Source organism: Meriones unguiculatus, chromosome 4, assembly GCF_030254825.1.
Source record: "Meriones unguiculatus strain TT.TT164.6M chromosome 4, Bangor_MerUng_6.1, whole genome shotgun sequence".
Taxonomy (NCBI): domain Eukaryota; kingdom Metazoa; phylum Chordata; class Mammalia; order Rodentia; family Muridae; genus Meriones; species Meriones unguiculatus.
This window is the reverse complement of record NC_083352.1, coordinates 120,868,553-120,895,204: the sequence shown is the minus strand read 5'-3', so window position 1 is coordinate 120,895,204 and position 26,652 is coordinate 120,868,553. Positions and strand designations below refer to the sequence as shown.

The window sequence follows — 26,652 nt, the reverse complement described above, 5'->3', positions numbered from 1 at the left end:
GCAAGGCAGAACCTCCAGTGAGTGTGCAGTGACCCCCACCCTGAGGGAGAGCGTGGGCTGGGCTTACATCTTGAAACCAGGCCCACTCTGGCCCCTGTGGTGTTGTAAGCAGGTTCTAGTCCATGGGCCTTCCTCCTCCCCTGCCCCCCCCCCCACTTCCAGGGGCCCGCCCTCCCTCAAGAGAACCGCCCTCAGCCCTGGGCCTTGGCAACTTAAGGGCCCCAGAGCCAGCCCGCACTGTCAGAGTCCCAGCTCACCCACGGAGCATCCAGGATGGAGGCTGGGACTGGGCCTGTGCTCTCTACACTGCTGGGGCTGCTGCTCCTGTCCACCCCAGGGACTCGGGGTGCCAACCCTGCCCTGGTGGCCAGGATCACCGACAAGGGCCTGGATTACGGTAAGAAGCCACACTATAGGCTGGCCTAGGAGACCTGAGGACACCAGACACAGCCAGGACATGGAGGGCATTGTCCCTCTGGTATGGAGCCTGCTACATGAGTCGTGTGGCCAGAGCTCTGATCTGGCCCTGTCACCAGACTGGGAGGAAGATTTGGGGTTCATTAGCTGAAGCAGGAGGCAGCTAGCAGTGGGCAGAAGAGTTGGGAAGAGAAGGCAAGCAGCGAGGTAAACAGCCCCACCCAGGGGCCTGGGACGGTCCTTCCAGAAAAGAGTCTTGGTGGAATTTGAAAACATGACCTAAAACCACACTTCATAGCTGGAGCAGTTAGAGACTGGGAGGGACCAAGGGAGGCTGGCTTGGTGGGGGTGGGGAGGTGGGGGTAGAATGTGCCACATCAGGATCTGAGTGGCAGTTATGTGGCTTATCAAACATTAAAACTCACTGGTGGGTACCTTCAAGACGAGCATTCCTCAGGCGCCTTTATGCACGTCACTCCGAGCATTTGTTTGTTTGTTGTTCATTTATTGCAGTACTGGGAATCGAACCCAGGACCTTGCACAAGCCAGGCAGGTACTCCACCACATCTATACGGTCACATCTATACATTCTCCTTTTTCATTTTTGAATTTTGGACAGCAATTCTCTAAGTTACCCAGGCTGGCTTTGAACTCACTCTATAGGTCAGGCAGGCCTTGAACTTGTGACTCTCGTGCCTCAGCCTCCTGAAGCAGCCTGAGTTACAGTTCTATACCACCAGGCTTGACTCAGCTTCACAGACTGGGAAAAGGTATTTGACAAGATGCTGAGAAAGTGACACAGAATCGTCGCGTCCAAGGGGTGAGGGAGCTGGGGTGTTTCTACAAGTCTGGACAGGTCAGTTCTGTAGAGCCCCGTTGCCTTATCGAATGGGGTCATAACAGCCCCTCGGTTGGGCAGGAATATTGGGATCTAAAACAGGCCTGAGGTCAGAAGGTGAAGTCAGGGAGGGCTTCCAGGAGAAGGTAAAGTAGAAGACGTAAGAGGTCACAGTGAAAAAAAAAATGGAAGTCACTAGTGGCCTATGTGCACTGCCCGGCTCAGGGCAGACTCCTGGGCCCCTCTCCTGTCCGAGCACACAGTGGGGCCACTAACTGCATTTGTTTGGAAACGCTGAGTCAGGAGCATTTGCCCTCTGTCCTTTCCCCGGGCACATGTGCCAGGTGTGTGCACCAGGGGCCCTGAAGTTGGGTGTTTTGGTCCTTTCCACACGCGTAGTAACATTAACACCCCGCCCTTTGTTGTTCTGGGCATTTACCCTGCTGTGTGCCAGCCACAAGCTGTGAGCGCCTGTCCTGCTCTAGGTTGCCACTGGTTTGACAGGCCGGGCCCCATCACACGCATGAGGAAAGTGTCACTGTTTCCTGACAGAACAGAGAAAGTGAAGTCTGGGGACTTGTTCAGTGCCACTTGGTTTAGAAAGATGTCCCAGCCAGAATTCTAGCCCTGGGCAGTGTTTTCTGCACAGACAAGGCGCCAGGGAGGATGAAAAAGAAGCCACACCCCAGGCACTCAGCACACCTTTTCTGTTCCTGTTGTTGGTAAAGCCCTCTCTGTTCTCTTCAGTAAAATGGGCACATGCCTAGCCATTCCTCATGACAGGCAGGGTCTCTCCGCGCCGCCTAACACAGCTGGGCTAGGCAGAGTGCGCACGCTGTAATTCGCCCAGCCTCTCTAGCCAGGGATGATGGGAGCCACTGAAGAGTTTCCAGGAGAGAGGTGGGCTGACACCAGCTTTTCCTTGTCTGCAGCCGCCAAGGAGGGGCTGTTGTCTCTTCAGCAAGAGCTGCGCAAGATCACGCTGCCCGACTTCACCGGGGACTTCAAGATCAAAGCTGTGGGCCGTGGGCATTACGAGTTTCATAGGTGACTGCAGAGGGGACAGAGCTTGGAGTGGGTAACCTCAGGTCAGGCAGTAGAGGTGCGGGGGGGCTTTCTTGGAGGGAGCTTGGTCTCTGCATTCAACACATGGCAGTATTACTGCCTCCTGAGTGTGTGGCCTGAGCCTCAGTTTCCTCATCTGTGCAATGGAGCTGCTGCTGCTCTCTTTCCCTTAGAGGGCGAATTCAGTGGCCTGGAAGGGAAGACAGGCTTAGAACAAAGTGTCTTGAACTCTTAACATTGCCTTTTGTGGATGGAGCAGTCAGGAAAGGCTTCCTAGAGGAGGGGCACCTAAGCTAAGTCTTTAAGGCTTTATTAAAATGGCTTTTTTAATGCATGAAAGATGGACATCAAAAATAGGGAGTCAGGATTTCTGCCTATAAATGCCCTCTTTGCTCAGTGCTCCCCTCTTCTATCACTTTTGATAGCACACCTTTATTAAGCTTACTTTGTACACATTTTCTGTGTACCAGCCTCCCCTCCACCCTCCCAAAAAACAATCAACCTATTATCTCCCGTGCATAGCCCTGGCCCCTTTTAGTCTCCTCTGAGGGCTATCTCAGGCTTTCTTAAATCTGGGCCCCCTTCCTGGGCATGAGGAGTGCAGGGTTGGAGGGCAGGTCTGCTTTTCCTGACAGTGTATCTATGGGCTGTGCCCAGGATACTGTCACACGCCACTGTGGTTCACAGGGCCCAATGCTGGGTGCCCACAAGCCATTAAACCCCTTCCTCAGAGTCCCACTATTGTGAAGGGGCGAGCACAGCACCAGCCTGCTGCAGGGCCCCAGTGACACTGGGAGGGTTGTCTGAGGCATGGCTGGCCGAGGAAGAACCCTGAAAGTCGGGGAGCCTGGTGCTGTGCCCAGGCAAGGCTGTGAAGGAGGAAGCGTGGTTCCTGGGGCAGCTGGATGCCTGATGCCTCCCTCTCATCTCCCTGCAGCCTAGAGGTCCAGAACTGTGAGCTGCGTCACCCCTCCCTGAAGCTGCTCCCAGGCCAGGGCCTGAGTCTTGCCATCTCTGACTCTTCCATCAGCATCCAAGGCGAGTGGAAGGCACGCAAGTCTTTCATGTAAGTTAAGTTCCATCTGCCCTTGGGCCCCTGTTCCTAACCTTTGTTCCTTCTTCCTGGGTCATCAGAAAGATCACATCATGGACAGACAAGGGTAACCCAGGCCACAGTGGGGACCAGAATCCAAGTCCCGAGTCTCTCTTTCTGTCTAGATTCCACATCTTCTAAAGGGACAGGCCTGCTTCCCCTGAGGGTGAATTAAAGACCACCTGTTGCTGGTTTGTTTCCCACATACAGATCTAGACCCCAAGGCTAGGACCTCCCATGAGCTAGAGCTGTCCTTGGAACATGGACAAATGTCCTCTCCTTCAGAGGGAGGCACAGCCCGGGAGCTATAAGCTTAGGGACAGGTCGCTGGACACTGTGGGAGTCACCCACCAGAGCCCCAGCTCTCTTCCTGATGCCCTGCACCAAGAGTCCCTGGATGAGGCAGCCCCACGAAACACACGAGTGACATAAGGGCTATGGAGGTCAGAAGGTCAAGGTCAGGGACAAAGCAGGCCTGGGACCTCTCTCCTCAGCTTGTAGGTGGCAGGTCCTTGCCATAGTCCCATGTGGGCTCTGGACAGCCCTGGTCCCTCCTTCCCTGCATCCTGACCGCCCATGACAGCAGTTCTCAACCTGTGGGTCACGACCCCTTTGGGGATGAATGATCCCTTTCACAGGGATGGCCTAAGACTATCCGAAAAAAGAGTTATTTACATTACAGTTCATACTAAGGTGGCAGAATTCCAATTATGAAACAGCAGTGAAAATAATTTTACAGTTATTGGTCATCAGAACCGTATTCAAAGGTCACAGTGTCAGGAAGGTTGAGACCCGATGTCCTCTGAGGACCCGCTCTCCTTGCCTCTGTTAATCTCTCCACAGGGGCTGTCTCCTTGTGGAGTCACAACCAAGAGGTATGGAGTGGGGAGGGAGCTTTAACGTACATTTTGGGGACACAGTTCAGCCCAGGATGAAAGAGCTGGCCAGTCTCAGCCTGGTGGTCGGGTCGCATCTACTCCTGAGACCCCACAGCGACTTATGTGGCAGCTTCCAGCCATTGGGTTTTGCAAAGCTCCTGGTATGAACCCCACCAGCGGTGTGAAATGGCCAGATTTACAGATTTGCTGTAAAAGTGGGGGAGGCACAAATCTTGGCAATTCCTACATAGGTCACTTACGTTTCCATACTAAAACAGCAATATCCATTATTGCACTTACTTGGGCGGCTGGAGAAGGAGCTCATGTGCTCAGAGGACCTGAGTTCTGTCTCTAGTTTCATGTCAGGCCACTCACAGCCGCTTGTAACTCAAGTTCAAAGGAATCTGATGCCCTCTTCTGACTTCCATGGACAGATGCACACACTTACACATAAATAAAAATAAATCTTAAAAATCACCTTTGCCTCTTTTGCTGTCGTTTTGGTGTGATTACTAGGCTTTTGTAAGTAGCACATGTGACTCCCTCTCCATGTCTGTTGACAGTCCATGTGTGGCCCCTGTGCGCACTGTCCACAGGACCACACCGCCCCCTCCAACTTTTGTCTCCAGTCAGCCTTTAACCATCTTTCTCTACGAACAAATGAAGACCCGCCCTGTTAGCTTTCAAAACTGCCCTTTTATTTAATTTTTGTTTGTTTTGGCTTTTTCAAGACAGGGTTTCTCTATGTAACAGCCCGGCCTGTCCCGGACCTCACTTTGTAGACCAGGCTGGCTTTGAACTCACAGAGATCCACCTGCCTCTGCCTCCCCAGCATTGGGACTAAAGGTGTGCCCCACCATCTATGGAGCCGGTCTATTTTTTTTTAATGAGACTCACTGATCATTTGACATTTGTGCATTAGTGGCTTTCAGTACAGTCACAGGGTTGGGTAATCGTGGCCTCTACCAAGTTCCCAAACATTTGTGTCACCCCAAAGAAAAGTCCATTTACATGAAATAGTCATACCTCCTCCCCGCTCCCCCATAGCCCCCATCTTCCTAACCCGCACAGATCCGTCTGTCCTGAACCTCTGCTATGCACACCACATACCTGCTTCGGTCACTTTGGTTTTGAAAGTCTGTCCACACCTCTATGCACATTGCTATTCCATCCCTCGAATAGAGTCCATCTCACAAGTAAACCACATCTGCCCCCCCCAAAGCTGCACAGAATATGAATGCCCAAAGCATATTCCGTTTTATTTTGGATGCTGGGGGTTGAGGTGAGTAGGTGAGGGAATGGGGACACACCTCATTAGTGCAGGTGCCTGTGGTGGCCATAGGTGTCATGTCACCCTGGATCTGGACTCACAGGTGCTTGGCAGCCCTCTGATGTGAGTGCTGGGACTTGAACTTGGGTCCTCTGCAAGAGCAATACACACACTTAGCTGCTGTCGTCTCTCCAGGCCCCTTCAGGCTGTTTCTTTTTTTCTTTTTTCTTTTTTTTTTTTTCAGGCTGTTTCTTAAAGGTGTTTCTTCATTGTTTTTGTTGTGTTTTGTTTGTTTGGCTGCTACCCATGATGCTTCAGTGAAGCACCCCCCACACATGCATCCATGAGAAAGAGTTGGAAGTTGGGTATCTGGGCCTGACCTGACATCTGTGCTGGGTTGTTCCAGAAACTTCTCCCGGCATCCTCTGGTGGCCACTGTGCCTACAGTGCCTATTTACCTTCATCTTCTCAACCTTGTGGGTGGAAGCTGGCATCGTTGTACGTTCATTCTCCACAGCTTTCCCAATGCTTGGTGCTGCTCAGGCATCAAGGTTCCTTTTCACTGCTTTCTCCTGTCCTTAATAACTCGTTCGTGGATTGAGGAATGAGCCCCCGTGTCTGCTCATGCGTTAAGGGGGCACCTGTGCTGTCTTGGAAAGTGATTCTTTTCACTCTGTATATTATGGGGGTTTGCAGTCCACCAACCGTTTCCTTCCTGACTTTGAAGAATGTGGATTATTCTAGAAATGCCTCACCCAGGCATTCTGCTAGATTTTCTATTTGTGATTAAGTTTTTGGCTAGTCTCTATTTGTTTTGAGTAAGAATCTGGCTTCCTGTTATGCCCAGTGGCATCGTATTCTAGACACAATAAATAACTGTTCCTCTGACCTCCTCCAGAAAATCCCATGGCTCCTTTGACCTGGATGTCAAGGGTATCACCATCTCAGTGGACCTCCTCCTGGGCAGCGACCTCTCTGGGCGGCCCACAGTCACTGCTTCCCAGTGCAGCAGCCGCATCCATGATGTAGATGTGCACGTATCAGGAAAGTTGGGGTGAGTCAACCTGAGAACCCTCTGGGGATGGTCCTCAGAGGGCTCTGATAAGTGTCCAGGTCTGGGTGGAATGTTTAGCGCCCCACACACTTGGAGGCCGTCCTTTGGGGATGACAGCTTGGGACACCTGTTTGGACAGACCGGTGCAGACTCAAGACACGAGGGCTGAGGTGCCGCTTCGGCAAGTCAACAGACTTAGGGGACCTGGTCAGGGGAGGAAGCTTTGGCTGAAGGTTCAAGCCCACAGTCAAGTCACTTTGCCTCCCAGTCTAGATTCCCCTGGCTAGAAAACTGGACTCTAGTTCCATTCCCAAATCCCCTGATCTTAGCAGAACCGTCAGGAGGCTGGAGCCAGCGGTGCTGCCCACGGCAGGGTGCTGGGACACTGGTTGTGAGCCACCTGAGGTGGGTGCTGAGAACCAAACGTGGTTCTCTGCAGGAGCAGTGTGCGCTCTTCACCGCTGAGCCATAGCTCCGTCTCCAGATGGCAGGGCCTGGCTCTCTCCATCCCCTCTGTCCCTGTACCCATTGTCAGACAGCTGACTGTGTGCTGTATCTCCTGCCCAGGTGGCTGCTGAATCTCTTCCACAACCAGATCGAGTCCAAGCTTAGAAAAGTTCTGGAGAACAAGGTAAGAAATGCCAGTGAGGCTGAGCAGATCTACCCATAGGCCTCTGTCTCGGGACAGACTGTTGGGGCCAGTTAGACACACATGAGATCACAGCTCAGAGAGGAAAAAAAAAAAAAAAAAAAAAAACACTTGCCCGGGCCATAGAGCCAACATAGGGTGGAGCTGGGTAAAATTCAAGACTTTAGACTCCATCCAGTTACACCCAGTTAGGCAGAAACAGCCAGGAGCTTGACCGAGGTGAAACAGGGAGTAGAGGACAGAGATCCCATCCCTCCCCTTCTGGCCTTGTTTACCATGTCCATACTGTCCCTCATCCTCAGGTGCAAAAACAAGTCATGCCCAAGTGCCTCCAGAGGCCTGGCAGGAACCTGGCCAGTGGGAACTGGGAAAAATCATGAGCACCCGTGTCCTGGCTGCAGAGGCAGTGACACTGTGTCCTCTTCTTCTGTGAAAAGCTAATGTGATATGTCCAGTCTTCATAAGCTTTGACTAGAACAAAGACTTTTTCATTCCACGTAAATGTTTACTTCCTGTAAACTCACTTTCACCCTCCAAAATTCCAGTTGTGAAATACTGAACTCTGGAGCTGTGTCTGTAACAGTGACTCTGTGGAAAGGCAGAAAATGAAGGAGGAAGAATACACACACACACACACACACACACACACACACACACAGGCACATGCACACGCACACGCACACGCACATGCACACACACACACTGTGGTCCTGGGATCTGGGTGAACTTTCTAAATAGGCCACCCTCATACCGACATCCATAACATATTACCACAATGACTTGTACTCCCTGCTGCTTCTGATAATGTGTGGTGATAATATATTATAATATTGTATTATAATATAATATTATATATTATAATATATTATAATATTATAATATTATAATATATTATAATATTATAATATTATAATATAATATTACATGCAATGTAATAATTATCACAAAATACAGTGATATGATTATTGTTTTGCTCAATTAATGAATGCAGCTATACTATTCTTATTTGTAAACAGCAGCTGCTGTTTTGTGATCCTGTGCTTTGGCCAGGAATAATGATGTAAGATTTTGTTTTGTTTTGTTTTGTTTTGTTTTTTCATAATCTTGGCCAAATATTTTTTTTGATGTTTTTCAACAGGGTCTTAGCTGAGGGTGGTAGCTCACTCCTGTAATCCCAGCACTCAGGAGGCAGAGGCAGGGGGATTGCTGTGAGTTCAAGGAGAGCCTGGTTTACAAAGCAAATCTAGGTTAGCCAAAGCTACACAGAGAAACCCTGTCTTGAAAAACAAAACAAAGAAAAGAAAGAAGAAAAGAAAAGAAAAGAAAAGAAAAGAAAAGAAAAGAAAAGAAAAGAAGAAAAAGAGTCTTACTATATAGCCTCAAGCTTAAGATCTTCCTGGGCTTGACCTCAAGCTTTGAAAGAGAGACTGGGAAGGCTCAGCAGAGTGTAATAGGTTAGCCAGTGCTACCTCATTCGACCAGGATGGGAACCTTTCCAACAGTTGGGCCCCTCATGCCAAAGGTCTTTGAAGAGCCAGGTGTCTTGGAAGAATCGAAGATCTAGCCTGGCCCCCGCTGTCTGTGAGTTTGCAGACAGCTCCGTCCCGCAAGCTCTTGTCTGTGGCTGCTACAGGACTCCCTCTTCCCTGCTGTCTGGACAAGCAGAGCTGAGGAGGCATATTCTGGAAGACATGCTAAGCAGGACCTAGGAAGCGCTTGGCTTCAGGTCCTGTGAGCAGGCGAAACCCAGGGATGCAGAGGTCGCAGTGCCTGACCAGAGGGCTTCCTTCTCGCAGCAGCCTTAGCTGCCACATCTCTGGGCCTCCCAAAGATCCTGTTAAGCATCTGGTACTGAGGACCCCATGTTTTTCCTCCATGACTAGTTAGTCTCTGAAAGAATAGAATACCCAGGCTCAGGATTGGGGGGTGGGGTGGGGTATGAGATATTGTCTTTCCAGAAAAGGAACAATCCTAATTGGGGGCTGACAGCCTCTCTATGGGCTCCTCAGATGCACCCCACATCTCCCTGGCAATCACCCCTTTCTTTGGCTCCATGACACCTCAGATAACATTTTCTCCCAGCTGCAAAGAAAGGCTGAGCTATTACCCTTGTCTGGCCAGCACCCATGGCCTTCCCCACTGCCTACCTCCTGACTCTCAGCCCCTCTGGAACCGCTATCATTAAGTGTCTATCCTCTTCTGAGAGGCCATGTGTGACCACGGCATAAGGCAACACTTCCACGTCTCTCTCTCTCTCTCTCTCTCTCTCTCTCTCTCTCTCTCTTTTAGAGCACACATGAGTACACCACAACCAGTGGTAACTCACAAATCAAAAAGAACATTTTAACTGGGCATGGTGGCACACACCTCCCATCCTAGCCCTTGGGTACTGAGGCAGGAGGATTTCAAGTTTGAGGCTAGCCTGAGGCACATAGCAAGAATCTGCCAAAATGGAGGAGATCAGGGCAGACAGAGAAGGCTCAGTGGGGAAAGAGCTTCTTGTCCAAGCCTGAGGACCTGAGTTTCGCTGTCCTACCCTATGGAAAAGCCGGCAGTGTGGTGCATCTGTAACCAAATACTATGGGGTCACAAGCAGGCAGGTCCCGGGAACTTGCTGGCCATCCAGTCTAGCTGAAGAGTGAACACACATGCATACAACAGACAACGCCCACAAAAGAAAGCAGAGAAACGCTGTTTAAAGTGGAAACTCTCCTGTGCACACATAAAAATATTCATGTGTGGAATCATATGTAAAGAAATGTAAACTGAGACAGGACATGGAGCTGTACTTTGAGATGGGCTGACACAGGACTGGGCCTTGTCACCCTTGGAGTCAGCTTGTCGCAAACTCCCACTTCTTCAACTAGCTGAGGATGAAGAAGTCCCTTGCAGATCGTCCCCATGCTAACGACCATCTCCAGTTTTCATGTTTGTTTGCTTATTATCTGTGGCAGGGCTGCACATATGCCATGGAGGCACACGTATGCCATAGAAGCCAGAAGGCAATCTGTGGGAGTCATTCTCTCCTTCACTCTGTGGGTTGTAGGTATCAAACTCAGAGTGTCAGCGTTGGTCACAGGTTTCTTTACCCACTGAGCCACCTCACTGATCCCCCTCTCTATTTTTAGGAACCCTTTCCTCCTTCTGGCTTCTCTGTGGTCCAAAGGGAGCCGTGTGGCTAGCACCTCACCTTTCAGAGTATTTATCTTTAGTTTTCTTGGAAACATTTCTTCTCAGTCATATTTCGATGGCTTATATAATAAATAACTCAAGCGATTGCAGCAGCCAGGACAGCAAACAGCCTTGGAAACATATATTTCCTGTTCTTGAGAAGCTCACGGCTCCACTGGTGGTGATAAATTGTGTATAAGTGGTTCATAGACACGACATTGGGTTTCCCGTGGGTACCCAGGGAGCAGGAGCTGCAGCCCAGCGACAGCCAGTAGGGGCTGACTGCAGCACCTCTGCGCCTACTTAGTTCCTGGGCCACCTGTTCAGCTAGGCTCCTACCACCAAGCTTCCTCCAAGAAGCCTGTAATGGTGGCATTTCACAAACCATTCCCTACCAGAGCCCTTCTCTTTTGCAGATGTCCAGCCAGCTCTGTACAGTCTGCTCGGACCCTGTTGGAGTCCATGTGGGCGCTAACATGATGGTTTTTTCTTTTATCGCTGTGCTTTGGTGGCAGCTGGTGCATGCTATTAAGCCTTTGCAGACACTTGCATGGAGATAATCACAGAGTAAACGTCACTGGGTGCTTCCAGACTCACTAGCCTTTCCCTTCCCATTCCTCTCAGATTTGTGAGATGATCCGGAAGTCCGTGACCTCTGACCTGCAGCCTTATCTCCAAACTCTGCCAGGTAGGGCTCCAGGGACCCCTGGGGAGGTAGGGCTCCAGGCACCCCTGGGGCACTCTATTTCTCTTCATTTTTTTTTTGTAAGCCCATATTTGAACCTTGTCAGCTATTCAGAGACAAAAGAGTAGAAAGTAGCATTGTAAAAATCCTCTTTTCTGCTAAGATGTAGCCTTGATCTTGGGTGGATCTTTTCAGATAAGAAAAAGACAAAGCATAACAACACATAAGCTCAGGGCATGTGTTCTCTTGTGCTTGAGTACGCGTGTGTATGCTTCTTAGTGGACACAGCATAGGTGTTCTGAACTTTAAATTCGTATGACTTGGAGAAACTTCTATGTCAGCATATGTAGGTTTGGAGACAGACAGACAGACACAGACCATGTCTGGCAGCCTGAAGCTTCATGGGGAACCACACAAGCAGGAAGGCCAAGCATGCCCTGCACTGGCCTGTCCCCTCCTCCACAATCCCAGGTGGACGAACGTTCCAAGTCCTGCACACAGTCAGCTGGGCCAGTCTGGGCCTAGAGTGAAGGAGTGTCAGCAGGTGGCTTTTTTATGGCTGAGCAATCCCAACATTTGGGAGGTAGAGTCAGGAGGACCAAGAGTTCAAGGCTAGCCCTTGAACCACAGGCCAGCCTGGGCTACCTGGGATTGTTTCAAAAAACAAACGCTACTTTTAACCAAAATATACCGATGGAGAGAAATATTCAGATCGTAAACATGGCCAGCCTCCTGACCAAGAGGGTCTCCTTCGGTCATCCCATCAGCAGTGGTCAGCACTACCCCTACTCACCCCAGCCCCTCACTATCCGTGAGCGGATCTCTCTCAGTGTCTTCTGAGCCTCTTTCAGATGCCAGAGGCCTCTTTAGAACGGGAGGTCTGTCGGCACTGCTGCCGCAGGAATGTTCATTCACTCTCCTTACCTTGCCCACATTCAAGTGTGCATCTGAGGAGTGGCTGTGTATGGAGTCCAAGTTCCAGGGCGCATATGGGAAGTTTGAGCTTAACAAAAGGGTCTGAGTAGTCTACAGCGAGGCTCCCAGATCCCTGGGTGGCTCTTGTTAACACCCCTTCAGCAGAGGCTGAGGCTGGCACATCTGACTGTGCTCAACCAGGGCTGTGGAAAGGATCTTCCCCCAAGGCCTTTGGGGGAACACCTGATCTTCCCGTCATTTTGATCAGCATGAAGGTCCTTTACATGTGTCCCTCTGTCTGGCTGTGACCACCCAGCTCTGGGAACTGCTTAGGCCTTAGGCTGATCCTCACACCCCCACCACTACTTATACGCCATGGGACTGGAGAATTCTACCTTGTCCCTTTGTCCCTTTGTTGGAGAGACATGGCCTGGGAGCTGGGATGAGCATTTGGAAGGTCTTTTATGAGATTTGTTTTTAGTATTTTAAATGATGTGTGTTTGTGTGTATGCGTGTGGCTATGTACACATGAGTTCAGGTGCCCTGGAAGGCTAGAGGCATCACACCCTGGAGCTGTAATTACAGGTGGTTGTGAGCTCCTTGACTTGGATGCTGGGAATTGAACTCTGGCCCCTTGATCATCACTCCATCCCCAAGTGGGGGCTCTTTAGAGAAGCAGTAAGGGCTCGCCCCCTCTTCTCTTGCTGCAGGCCACACCTGGCCCCAGTTCCGCCCCTCACTCTGTTTCTGATCTAACTCACAGTCACAGCGGATATCGACAACATCCTGGGCATTGACTACAGTTTGGTGGAGGCTCCCCGTGCAAAGGCCGGGATGCTGGATGTGATGTTTAAGGTAAGGCTACAGGAGCGGGAGTCAGCCTCAGGCCCTAGGGTCACCTGCACCCTAACTTCAGGTCTGCCTCATTTTCAGGGGCTCTTGCTGTGCACACTGTTATGAGCAGTGTTCCCAGAAGTGAGAGTCACACAAGAGTGTCTCTATACCCTCAGCCTCAGGACTCCCACTTGCCCTCCCTCACTCCTCACTCGGGCAGATGGGGGAGGCTGTCAGAACCAGGTGAGGCAGAGAGACTGGCCAGCACATATCCAGTTGTTTCCATAAAGCAAAGCTTCTGGGGCCCTCATGTAGTAAGAGACACAAATTTGCCCAAAGGACTATGTCGTTAGAGGGGCAGTTTAGGAAAGTGTTCCCAGTTAATGTCCCTCATCAACCAAGCTCACTGGCTAGCCACGGGATAAACTTCAGCCAGTCCAACAGTCCCCATTTCTCTCTCCAGGGTGAAATTTTTAATCGGAATCAGCGTTCCCCGGATACCTTGCCCGTTCCAACCATGAACCTACCTGAAGACAACAAAAAAATGGTCTACTTCGCCATCTCAGATCATGCCTTCAACATAGCCAGTCGGGTTTATCATCAGGCTGGGTACCTGAACTTCTCCATCACAGATGACATGGTGAGAATTGGGGCTTCGCCGTGCTCCTTAGGGGCAGCCTGGCTCATCCTTTCTAACATTCTTTTGTAACTGAAACCAAGAAAACAGTGAGTTATAACTTAGCAAATAATCAAGACCAGCAAAGTATATTAGCAAAATTTCTCTTTATTTCTTGGGTCACCAGGATTCTCAAGGCCAAATCCTTTCTCCCTTATAACTATCAAAGACTTGTTTGTGTTTCTCTGTTTGGCCTTTTAGTCTAGGCCTGTTCTAACTCACATTTTTCTCTTATCATGAAAATTCCTGCAAGATTATTAAGAATAATTTAATGGATGAGGCAAAATCGCATTACAGAGAAAGGAGGTAAAGACCAAACAAAAAGTAAATGACAATTACGAAGACGGTAGATTTGTAATTAATCACAAATCTGCCTTAGAGCTTCCCTGCAGCCAGAAAAGGGTACTTAATTTAGTGACTCAAAGCCAAAGAAAGAAACACGTCTTCCTAGCACACACCTTGATGTAACGGTTGCCAGAGGGATTTTCAGGCATGAGAGTGACTTTCATAAGGAATCACACCTTATAATCTCCCGAGTTCTTTCAGGTTTTCTAGAGTTCAAAAAGTTGTTTGTTATAAGCACCTTTTAAGAGCTGAGGTCTGTGAATGAGGTCAGTGTGGTGGGGACTCTCTGGTGACAGATGGCTAGCTTTGTCCTAAAGGTGGCTTCTCCCCATGCCACCACAGGTCTTTCATGTCTCCCACCTGCTCCACAGAGCACTCTGGGTGATGGGTCCCTCAATATAAGGACAAAAAGCCTGGCCCAGGGTCATACCCACAAGCTGGGAACGTCCATAAGGTCTCAGTGGGAAAGCTCTGAAGGATCCCATAGGGTCACAGCTATAACCTCATCCCTGGGAGATTTACATACTTTGTAATGTAGAGGTTTCAGCCGGGAGTGGTGGCACACGCCTGTAATCCCAGCACTCGGAAAGGCAGAAGCAGGTGGATCTCTGTATGTTTGAGGCCAGCCTGGTCTACAGAGTGAGCCCAGGAAAAACAAGGCTACACAGAGAAACTCTGTCTTGAAAAACAAACAAACAAAAAGATAGAGGCATCATGGTAGCCAAGGCAACCGGACCCATTGGGAGAAGCCAGTCTTGACCTTCCCCTACTGCCATGGTTCATATTGCTTGTCAACTTGGCAGGATCTAGACTCACCAAGGAGACAAACTCCTGGGCTTCTCTGTGGGAGTCCAGATTAGGTTAACTGAAATGGGAAGACCCAATCACCAGTGGGCAGCACCATTCTGTAGTTTGAAGTCCTGGCTAAATGTAAAGGAGGCGGTGAGCTGAGCACCACCACCACTCTCTGCTTCTTGACTGCTGATGAACTGTGAACTCTTGAACTGTGAGCCAAAATAACACTTCTTCAAGACATTTTTTGCCAAGTATTTTGACACAGCAACGAGAAGAGACTAACTCTCTACAGTTCTCAGAGCTCTAACCAGCACCCTAAAGCCCCCCTGTGCTCTTTCTGCAGTTACCGCCTGACTCCAATATCCGGCTGAACACCAAGGCCTTCCGCCCCTTCACTCCCCAGGTAAAGCCCCTTCTGTCCTCCATGGGTACAACCGTAGCCCACCAGTTGGCCAAGGTTTCTTTCCAGAACCTCTGGTTCCCTCTCCACTTGACCCAAAGGCTGGTGAGGAGACCCCAGGAAGGCCCTGGGAACAGCAGACTTGGGGGCTCCCTTCATAGACCTTGCAGAGTGGGCCTGACCTCACCTAATCAGTCTTCCTCAGGTTTCCAAGTCTGGTTTGGGTGTTAAGGAGCCCAAGGAATGCTGGGAAGGGCACCCTAGTTAATAGCACCTAACAGCCAGAGAGGATTTACTAAGAGCTAGACACACTCAGGTTGTTTTAAGGGGCACTTACAAAATTTGAGGTGCTCAGGGTAGAACCTGGGGTACACATATGCTACAAAAGCAAGACCCCTGAGTTACGATCAAGCCCTCAGTTTTTTAATACAGGATCTTTATGTAGCCTAGGCTGGTCTTGAACTTGCAATCCTCTTGTATCAGCTTCCCAGAAGTCTGGGCTAAAGATGTACGCCACTACACCCAGTATCGACAAAGGAATTCTCGTATCTCACTATTCCAGAGATAGAAAAGGTGATGGAGGGAAAGCCTCCTGCCCTAGCTGGCCCCAGACACCTACTTTCAATGGAAAGGCGCCCTGGTTCCCAACAGTGTAAGTTAACAGTGTAACAGTACTAAGAGTTGAACCCAGCTCTTCTGCAGGAACCAAATATACTCTTAACCACTGAACAGTCTTCTCCAGTGCCCCCTTCCCTGGCCTCTTCTCTTATAGTCTCTGTAGGGGGCTGAATGTCTTCTCCCCGGCTCTTTTGTGCAAACATGCATGCTCTGGACTCTCCCTCCTTCCAAGACCAGCTTCAGTTCCCAGCACCCACACAGAGGTTCACGATCATCTGCAACTCCAGTTCCAGGGGACCTGATGCCCTCTTCTGACCTCCGTGGGCATGAGGCATGCGTGGGGCATGAATACATATGAAAGCAAAACACTCGTAGACATAAAATAGGATAAATAAATCTAAAAACAAACTAAAATTCAAGAAAGGAAATGAGTGTCCACGCCCCGCGTTGTCAGGCCCTGTGCCTTCTCGATGCCACAGAGTTATCCCAGCTGGTCTTGAGGCATCCTGGGTCTCCCGGCCAGGCTCCAATATCCCATAGCTCCTGTCTGCCCTACCTTCATCTTGCCATCACCATAATCACTCAGTAAAGTGTGTCCTCAAAGACAATCAGCCCCACCTTCCCCAGCTCCCAAACTCCCCTGACAGTTACAGATGGGTCTGCGGTTATAGAACCAAAGGCTCATGGGAGTATGCTCTTCCACCAGCTCCACCCTCCCCAGGCTTGTCTCAATTGAAATTCTGTGGCTACCATAATTAAAATATTGAGCCCCCTTGCAGCAGTGTGGAGATCTGGACAGAGACCCAGTTGCTGAGAGCTACCACAAATGCTATGGGCTCCCTCCCTGCTGGCCGGGGAGGGTAGAGGTGGGAGGTCTGCGTGGGCCATTTTCTTCTGCTGTTAAGAAGATACAGCTTAACTGCACACATTGTGGAAAATACAACCAGCCCCAAAGTGTCTCCTTTGTTTTCTTCTCCAGCTTCCTAATGCTGCAACCCTTTAATATATAGTTCCTCACTGTGTGTTGATCCCTAATCATAAATTATTTTCATTGCTACTTCATAACTGCAATTTTGCTGCTGTTGTGAACAGTAATGTAAACATTTTTTGAGATGGAGGGTTGGCAAAGCGGTTGTGACTCCCGGTTTAGAACCACTGCTCTAGACTCTATAGCTCTTTTCCCTTCTTTTGACATAATCTCCAAATCCTACCCCCAGATAACCAGAAGGTACCCCGACATGAACATGGAGCTAATTGGAACAGTGGTCTCTGCCCCGCTCCTGAATGACAGTCCTGGGAATCTATCCTTGACCCCCCAGATGGAGATCGAAGGCTTTGTGGTCCTGCCCAGCTCCGCCCGGGAGCCTGTCTTCCGGCTTGGCGTGGTAAGGCTCAGAGCTTTTGCAAATGCTGTTCCTCCTCATGAGAACTTTTCTCCTCACTCTCCTCAGCTCTCAACTGATACATCACAACCCCAGAAAGGGCTCTCTTGGTTCCTCTGACCACCAATCTATCTTAATATTTGCATTTTTGTTAATTTATGGCATTCTATGGTTCTCCTCCTGCCTGGGGACTGTCTCCCACCAGCCAACGAAGTCAGGAAGGGCAGGAAAAGAGGTGCAAGGCTAGAAAGGCTGCAGAGCACGGAGATCACACACTCCAGGAACCACTTCAGGGAGCTAGTTCAACTTTAATTCCAGAGAACAAAGGCTGTCTACCGCTTGAGGAGTGTACATCCTTGGGTGGGGGCTCCAAAGACAGGCATACATAATTTGTTAAAACTGGGCACTTCAAGGATGCTTGATTTGCACTAAGCAGCACACTCCTATCATATGAGCAGGAACATAGTTATAATGTACCTAATTATCCTATAAGCACAGGGACGAGAGAGCTAGCAGAGAGCTGTGTCAAAGGCCATATATCAAATGTGGTTAGAGGCATCTGTCTAGAGACACTCCCCAGATAGTCAGGCAGAGAGCAGGAGGCCCTGCTGGGCAGAGAGAGTCCTGTAACCTCAAACAGCAGGGTCCTTCCAACAGCACTCTGTAATTCTCTTCATGGTGTTTATTGTCCAGGCATTTGTGTAGCTATTTGATGTCAGAAGGCCAGCTTCAACAGGTCAGGGTAACCTGAGTTGGGGCGTAGAGTCGGTGACTGATCACACCACAGACTTTTCTCTGAGAAAATAAAGACTGATTCACTGTGGCCAGTACTCCCTGTGGCCAGTGAAGTAGAAAAGGAAAAGGGGAAAGAATCATACACACTGCACGCACACATACATACATGCATGAATGCACACATGCACACTTGATGGATGAAGCAAGCTTCAACAACCTCTAACAGCTTCACACACACACACACACACACACACACACACACACACCACACATTCACACACTAGATGGATAGAGCAAAGCCCTTAGCCTTTTATACCACCTAAGACAAAACTCTCTACGTAAGAAAAAAAAAAAATTACCTCATAGCAATGAGTTACATATTCCCTAAAAACAATCACCAAGGAAATGTAATCTTATAAACACATTAAAAGCATTACACAAAAGGAAATTACAACAGGATTATTGATTATATATGCTTCTTTTGAAACTCATACCTAATACTTCTCATCTGTCTTTCTCTCCATAAGTTCATCATAACCCCAAAGCAAGAATTCTTTTGTTATTGACTAACGAAATTTAAGCAAGCCAAGATTATAGCAGCAAGCTTTTCCCTATGCTTAGCTTATGACAATTTGTATTTGCCAAGAAACAGATCGTCTATTTTATATCTTCTTTTTGAAGTCTTGTTCAGCTAAACTGGGTAATCGTCTAATCTTTATTCTTATACTCATAATAGAATTATTTACTCTTTGTTCATAACCCTGCCTTTTCATGGTGCACACCAAATCCTGCGCCCACATCCCCTAAATCACAAGATCCAGGACCTCAGACCCAACCTAGAATGAAATATTTTCTTTGATCATTGGCTTTTCCCAAGTCTATTTTTCTCTTTCAGTTACGTGCTCATAATGCATGAAAGCTCACCGTGCTCCTTTTCTGACCTAAGCAGCCTTCACTGTTCTGCAAGGAGGGGTCACAGTCTACTCTTAATTCTAACTTTATTCTAACTTTCTGGCAAAACAACTTAAGCCTTCTCCTTAAACTTTCTATCAACTATCCTAACTTCCTGAAACTATTTAAATCAAGTCAGGAATTCTGTAAAATCGTTAATTCATCGAAACAGGACTATTTCTTGAAAGTCCATCTTCATATTGATCTGCAGGAAAATTGCCCGTTAGAGTGGGCTGTCTCCCAAGAGGCAATTACACTAGACTATAGGCAATGAGACTTCCCCACACCCAACCACACCGTGCCAGACATATGAGCAATATAACAATGACAAACATGAGAAGGCACAGCAGAAGCAAGCAGCAAGTTGCAATCCAGAGACAAGGCTCCTGGGGCCACCTCCAGGAAGGTCCAGGAAGGTCCAGGAAGCTCACTTGCCCACTGCAGCCCCTGCTGCATGGCGGCCGTTGATTTGAAGATTTGCTTATTCAGTGTGCGTGTCTCCTTCTGAGTCAGGGCTGTGTCTCTGCCCTGTTGTCTCGGCAATGTAGTGGTTCCTCTGAAGACTACATTTCCCAAGCTCCCTTGCTTTCTGACTTCCAGCTTTATCAGCCTTTGCACTGTCAGTATTCTGGCTGGCTTCTGGCTTTCACTAAGTCCTGTGTTGCCTCCCACACTCTTTTCTTTGGGTGTGGGTGGCATTCCTAAGGTTCCTTCACCCACATAACCATTTCCCTGAACTAAATTCCTTCTAAATTAAATACTAAGATAGTTTCCCTTCTTGATGGTCCCTGGCTAACAGGCACAGATTTCAAGGACCCTGTGCGCTGGATCAGAATTTGCTGTCTTGTTTCAGGCTTCAAACTCAACAAGGCCAAACTTCTGAAAGGCAGAAGGTGCATCAGCCTTTCATAGCATTACTGATGATATCAAGTTGTTTAAAATAAAATAGAATTCATTACTATTGATGCTAGAGCTGAGCTGAGCCCTGGAGTAGCTGGCCATGACCTCTGAGAGCTACCTAGGTCTTCTCTTGGTACACCGTCCAAAGCTTAACTGCTGTGGTCCTCAGCAATTTTTTTTTTAGATTTATTTATTTATTTGACATTTATGGGTACTCTATCTGTATATGTGCCTGGAGGCCAGAAGAGGGCTCAGATCATGTTACAGATGGTTGTGAGCCACCCTGTAGTTGCTGGGAATTGGACTCTGTACGTCTAGAAAAGGAGCCAGTGCTCCTAACCGCCAAGCCATCTCCAGCCCTGGTTCTCAGCAATTTCAAGTAAACCTGTTCGTGTCCAAGTTTAATCCCTTACTGATGGACACTGTGGGGAGCTGCAGTCCAGTGGATGAATTTCTGAGGCCTCTGGTTCCCACCCTCACCTCCAGCATGACAACTACCATCATTAGAGCCTGTTTCTCTCTACTGCCTCTTCCAGGTCACTAACATATTTGTCTCACTGACCTTCAGCAACACCAAGGTCATGGGGATGCTTCATCCAGAGAAGTAAGTATCCTTGACATGGATGGGCATCGCAGCAGGGGGAGGGCTACTCGTGGGTGCCCAGCGGGGCTCCATGTGGACTCTGTAATCTGGGTACACGCGGGATGAGCCAGCCCTGTCAGTGTTGAGGGCCTGCCATTTGGGAAGGAAATATAAATATTACTTACTCTGGTTGGCTTCATTCTTTTTGCTGTCCTGACCCACACAGTTTAAATGTCTGAATAACCAACCCTGCTTTTTCTGAGTCTATGAATCTGAGCTCTCCGATGTACTGATTACTGAGATGCTAAAGACAGCGCTTTGACACTTCACCGGCTCCCGCTGCTCTTCCCAGCATTGCTGTGTTTCTGTTTCTTTTGCCCCTCCGGCACCTGCACCTCTTCCTCTCTGGGGACCCACTTCGACTTCTCCCAATGTGATGCCCACCCCTGTGATTCTGCTTTGTTACAGGGCACAAGTGAAACTGATAGAGTCCAAAGTCGGCATGTTCAATGTGAGTTATCGTCCTTAGTCGTGATGTGATTAAGATGCCAGTTAATAGCAGATGTTTTTGAAGCAGTTGCCATGGCAGCTAGAATAGGATGGGAATAGAAGAAGAGCAGATCTCTGCCTGGGGCACCGGTAGAACCTCTCAAGAATGCAAGACAGGGTCAAGGAGTAATTATGTCCCAATAAGATTGGCTGTTGGACAGAATTATTTTAGCTGCAGTGAAAAGAAATCCACCTCAGATTGTCTTGAGCAAAGAGGCGGGTTCCTAGGGTCATGTAATAAGAAAAAAAGACAAGGCTTAAGAGATGATTAGGTTGGCAAAGTGCTTGTCATGTGTGAGGACCTGAGTTCAAATCCCCCACACACAAGTAAAAAGCCAACCACAATAATTCCAGTTCTAGGGAGGAACAAGTGGTCCCTAGGAGCCCTCTGGCCAGCCAGCCTAACTTAACAAGTGACCCCAGGTATCAGAGAGAGACCCTGTCTCAGAAAACAAGGTGGATGGCTCCTGAGGCATGACATATGAGGCTGGCCTCTGTCCTTCATAGCAAACACACATACACACACACACACACACACACATTCGTCCACACGTGTGTGCGCACACACAGGCACACAAACATACACAGGTGCACACACAGGCACACAAACATACACAGGTACACACACACATGCACTGGCACACACCTGTATTTATTCATACAAACATGCATGCACACAATAGACAACCATCACCATAAAAACTAAGTGTGGGCATTTCCGGTAGCAATGGATTCAGGTGCCCAGGTCTGTGCATCAAGAGTGTCCCCCTGCCTCTCATGTCCAGTTCTGCCTGCATGGGCTTTATTCACAGACAAGTGCTTTCCACTGGTAGTGAGCTCCAGAGTTTCCTGTGGTTCAGCTTTTCTGGAGGTAAAAAAAAAAAAAAAATCCCTAAGTTAACTCTCATTGAGGTTACAGGTTTTGTTTCATTTCAAGTCAGGGCCTCACTATGCAGCCATAGCTGTCCTGGAACTCACTCTGTAGACCAGGCTGGCCTCAAACTCACAAAGATGCGCCTGCCTCTGCCTCCTGAGTACTGGAGCAAAGATTTTCAATCAGCTCCACCACTACCACACAGGCTGGGGCAAACCACACGTAACTATGTGTCAGGGCACAAGATGGCCAACTATGTGCCAGGGCACAAGATGGCCGCACCTCTCCTTTTCTCTCCCAGGTGAACCTGTTCCAGGCGTTCCTCAACTACTATCTTCTCAACACCCTCTACCCTGATGCTAATGGTAAGAATTGCTCGAGGCCTTTCCAGGTCCCGAGTAGATCTCACTTCTGGGGAGAGAGTGTTTGCCCCGTGTTGGAAACCAGGGCCTCCTGAGAGTTGAGTGAGCCTGGGATGTCGTTTCTTGGAACTTCGATGGCTGCAGTGGGGTGGGAATATTGAAGGCAGCCTTATGTTCTTCCAGGGCTCCCGTGGGGATCTGGGGGTCGGGACAGTTCTCTGATGCACAGTGAACCCCTTATGGGGAAGGAGAGACCTCGGAAGTGGCCACACTTCCTGGGGTGGCGGGTGAAAGCCAGGGATTGAGTCATAGCAGCACAGGGCAACCACCCTGCACGTGCATTTTCCAACTACCCAACTCCCTCGTCAAATAAAACCTAAGACCCGAGCCCAGTTCCATGATTTATGGCTTCGGCGGGCTACAACAGGAAGCAAGTGGTGGAGGCCAGAGAGCTGCCCGCTGCTCTTTATCACACTCTTACCAAACCCTGGACCTGCCATTTCCTCCACCAGACCGTGTCTAGACGACATCTAGTGGCTTAGGTGCCCTGCCAGTCATGCAAGCTTGGAATCTGCCATCTTCTGGCTTTGGAACATAAAACAACTTACTTGGCCACTCTGTGCCTCAGTTTCTAGATCTGTAAAATGGGGATAGAGATAACACCTACCTCACAGTCTTAGGCAGTCACTGAGAGGGAACTCACTGTGTCAGGCGTATGTAGAGAGCTGAGCCTTTGGTAAAAATTTTGCCTGCCGCTGTCAGTAGTCAACACGTCTCTTCAATGATGCTGTCAATCCACAGATGAGCTGGCCAAGGGCTTCCCCCTCCCTCTGCCAAGGAGAATCCAGCTCCACGACCTTGACCTCCAGATCTACAAGGTCAGTCAGTCCAGTGGGGCTCTGGGGGTATCAGAGTTGGGAGACGGGCAGCCGGCTGTCTGGCGGCCACTACTCAGAGGGGGGTCCAGTTCAGTGCTGCAGCTGAGAAGACTCATGGGGACAGAGTGGTCCCTGGGATTAAAATATGTGACGAAGCCATCTGAGTGTCCTTTAGAATCGACACGGGGCTGAAGCCAAGGTTTGGGGAGGTGGGGGGGTGGCTCAGTGGTTGAGAGCAAGCATTGCTCCTTTGGAGGACCACAGACTGTTCCAGCGCCCACAATGGTCCTCCCAGCTGCCTGTGATGTAACTGCAGCTCCAGGGGATCTGACACCTCTGGGCGCCATGGGGGCTCAGGCACACATGCGCAAACCCACACACAGAAGCATGCATGTACAAAAGCTGCAGCTTCCTAGCACCTCATAAACGTTGTCTGTACCACCTAAATCTTCTCTCCTTGACAACAAACACAAAATCGTGAGCATGGGCTTCGCTTTCTGGATGCTCTTGAGTTTCCGTCATCTAGAGGGGTGGGCACTGGGTCACATTCAATTCTTCCACAGGGATCCACCACGGCCTTTCACAGTCAAGCGGCCATAGTTGACCTCAAAATCCTAATAAACATGATAATGTATGATAAATCTTATAGTCACTTTCCAGGTGCCAGACACAATAACCATATTGATTACACATGCATGCACAAAAATTAATAATAAAACATACAGGTGTTGGCAGTAGGTATTTGACACAGCCTGAGGCTTCAAAAGGCTCCTTTTGAAAATTCCAGCCTTGCCAACAGGTCATGTTCCAAAGGCCATTGGTAAGTTTTAGTGATTCTTTAGTTTTGTTTGTTTGTTTTTTTGTTTGTTTGTTTGGTTGGTTGATTGATTTTCTGCTGTGCTGGCTTTCATACATATTAGCACTGAGCTACAGACTCAGCCCCCTTCTCAGTTCTTAAGTGGAAGAGCTGTACCCCAAATTCAGCTTAGAGCACCCCATTTTAAACAAGCCTTACAACCTCATACACATTCTTTTAATTGTCTGAGGGCCTATTACCACTCACATTTGCTAGACTTGTCTCCAGGACTGTGGAAGTTTTGGATTTGTTTGGTTTTTCTTCTTTTTCTAAGTTTTTCTAATTGTTCGTTTCAGACATGGGCAGTATTAGCTCTCATATTGTTAAAGGGGTCTCTCCATTCTGATCTGTTTGAATTTAGTCAAGAGATAGAGACAGATCAAAGAGAAGTTCATTTAGCATGGGCTGGTAAGATGGATCAGGGGTGTAGGCATTTGTCCCCAGGCCTGATGACCTGAGTTGGATCCCCAGTACCCACATGGTAGAAGGAGAAAACTGACTCCCATCATTCCCCACAAGTTGTTCTCTGACCTCCATGCATGCACTATGAGGTGTCTGTGTGTCACACATACACACACACACACATATACACACATACACACATGCATGCACACACACAATAATTAGATAGATGATAGACAGATGGATTAATGTAAATATAATCTAAAAGGCTAGATAAACACTCCAGAGAGACTGGAGTCCACCTTGCCAAGGTACCCGGCTACCAGTGGATTCTACTCTGCAGATTTGAAAGTTTTATAAATATGACATTGGTGGCATAGTCATAGGGTGACCTTTCTCCTGCCCAAACCATGGCTGACCAGACCTCCTCCTCTTTAGGCCATTTCCTCCCAAGATCCTCACAAAAGGGGGAGGCAAAACCACAGGGCAAACAATAACAGGATCACCTTGGGTCAGTGTGTGGTACAGACTCTTCACTAGTGCGCATGTCTGGGAGGATGCCCCGGGCCTCAAGTTCCCAACACAGAGAGCGCAGCCTAATTACAGAGGGACAGCCTGACCATCAGGAGACACAGCTACCATGAGGCAACTGCGGTCCTCCTCAATGACCTCACATCTGACACCTGGCCTCTTAGCATCAAGATTTGTTTCATTTCCTTAAAAGATATATATATCTGTGTGTGTGTTTGTGTGCGTATATATACATATGTATGTATATATGTGTCTGTATGTACATATATATGTAATCTGCATCCTGAGTCTCAGTTAGCTCCCTAAGCAGCATCTCCAAGGTGAGATAACAGGGCTAGCAGAATGTGTAAGCCTCATTGGAGATGCTGTGGTCCGTGGTTAATATCCATGCAATCGCTGCTTACAGCAAAGGCTAGGTGACCACACATAACTGGCCCGAGGGTTTCTCCTCTGTACACGGGCTATAGCTCAAGCTACTCAGTGAAAGTCAGGGGCCAAGTATGGAAGCTTTTAGTTCAGCATGTGGCCCCTGAAAAGTGACTATAAATAAAATTTATCATACGTTATCAAATCCATTACAATTTTTAGGTCAACGATGGCCCTTTGACCACCAAAGGCAGTGGTAGATTACTGGTAGTGCTGAGGTCTCACCCCTCTAGATGATGGAAACTTAAGAAAGTGAAGCCCAGGAACTCAAGAATCCATGTCCCTTAAAGGAGAGAAAATTTAGGTGACACAAGGGACAGTTATGAGGGCCTGCCAGGAGCCTCAGCTTGGGAATGACAGATAGGGTGCTATCTGGGAGAAAGGAGCAGGCACAGGCTACAGAGGAGAGCGGGGACCGAAGCTGGAGAGCTCTTGCTTCCAGCAGAGCTTGTGTTCTCCACAGCAGGTACCTTCTTGGAGTAAGGGAGTCATATTCGCTTGCCTGTCTTTCCCTCCCTCTCCCTCCTTCTCTGTTCTCTCTCTCTCTCTCTCTCTCTCTTTCTCTCCCTCTCTCCTAACAAGGTCTGGCCTCAAATTTGTGATCTTTCTGCCTCAGTCTCCCGAAGGCTGGGACTGCAGGTGTTCATCACAATGTCTGGCTCCTGGCTTAAAAGAATCTCTTTACTGTTTTCCACCCCCTAGGACTTCCTATACCTGGGTGCCAATGTCCAGTACATGAGAGTCTGAGGAAAAGAAGATGGGCCTCGGAGGACACAGCTTGACTTGCCATTCCAGATGTTCAGCACATCTCTGGAGAGTCTTAAAATACCAAGATGTCTCTATTCCTGGCTCTGGTGGAACCTGGCCCCACCGTCCGATTCACCAGTGAACCCTCTTGACCTGGGCTTGACTCTTTCCTCCAGGAAGGGCCTCTCCCCCGACTAACCTGGGATAGGTTTAAGAACAGGCACCATGGTTTTCAATTCCCCATGTGATCTTCATGTCTAGCAGAGTGCTAGCACTGACTAGGCCCTCAATAAATATTTATAGATTGGCATGACATTCCAGCTGAACCTCTTTATTGCTCCCCCATCTGATTTCAGCCAGTTTTAGATGCTCTGCCCCAGACGTGGTCTCTAAGGCTGACCTTGGCCTCCCTTCCTCCCTTTTTGGAGACCTCAAGCACACCCTTCTCCAGCATTTGATGTGGTGTTCATCACACAAAGGCCTTTTATCTGGTCAAGGCTCCTAGCCTCATTTCCACAGGTATCCCTTCCTTGCTTCCTGCTAGCTGCCCACAGCAGACCCAGCACCAAAAACGACAGGCCCTCACTGCTGTCCCCATCAAGGCCAGCGCAAGTAGGGAAGAAATGGATCCGGGGAAGAAATGGATCCAAGGAAGGTTTTGGTTGGACCCAAATCAAAAGCTCATCTAACTGTTTTTCATGAGCCACATGCCTTTGAGGAGAGGCCATGATTTCTAACTACTGAACAATAAGCCTTTGATCAGACTTAATAAA

The 26,652-nt window shown here is 48.9% G+C and overlaps 1 protein-coding gene across 2 annotated transcripts; it reads left to right on the top strand.

The window, feature by feature from the left end:
• Positions 1–207: 207 nt before the first annotated feature.
• On the top strand, positions 208–26,194 carry Lbp (lipopolysaccharide binding protein). 2 transcript variants are annotated; one of them, XM_021663856.2, is made up of 15 exons: positions 211–397; positions 2,188–2,302; positions 3,258–3,386; positions 6,460–6,615; positions 7,183–7,246; positions 11,060–11,123; positions 12,799–12,890; positions 13,333–13,509; positions 15,029–15,088; positions 16,921–17,088; positions 20,208–20,275; positions 20,723–20,765; positions 21,979–22,042; positions 22,841–22,917; positions 25,835–26,194. In XM_021663856.2, the coding sequence occupies exons 1-15, from the start codon at positions 274–276 to the stop codon at positions 25,877–25,879; spliced, it is 1,446 nt and encodes a 481-aa protein (XP_021519531.1). In that variant the 5' UTR covers positions 211–273; the 3' UTR covers positions 25,880–26,194. The 2 variants fall into 2 exon arrangements, with proteins under 2 accessions (XP_060238897.1, XP_021519531.1); XM_060382914.1 differs by lacking the exons at positions 20,208–20,275; positions 20,723–20,765 and having other exon boundaries at positions 208–397.
• Positions 26,195–26,652: the final 458 nt, after the last annotated feature.

What these genes read in the sequence shown, in the direction of transcription:
- Lbp (XM_021663856.2), top strand. Translation starts at nt 274, where the DNA reads ATGGAGGCTGGGACTGGGCCTGTGCTCTCTACACTGCTGGGGCTGCTG. An exon ending in AAGGCACGCAAGTCTTTCAT is followed by an intron (nt 3,387 to 6,459) that starts GTAAGTTAAGTT and finishes GACCTCCTCCAG; the next exon opens with AAAATCCCATGGCTCCTTTG. An exon ending in CACGTATCAGGAAAGTTGGG is followed by an intron (nt 6,616 to 7,182) that starts GTGAGTCAACCT and finishes TCTCCTGCCCAG; the next exon opens with GTGGCTGCTGAATCTCTTCC.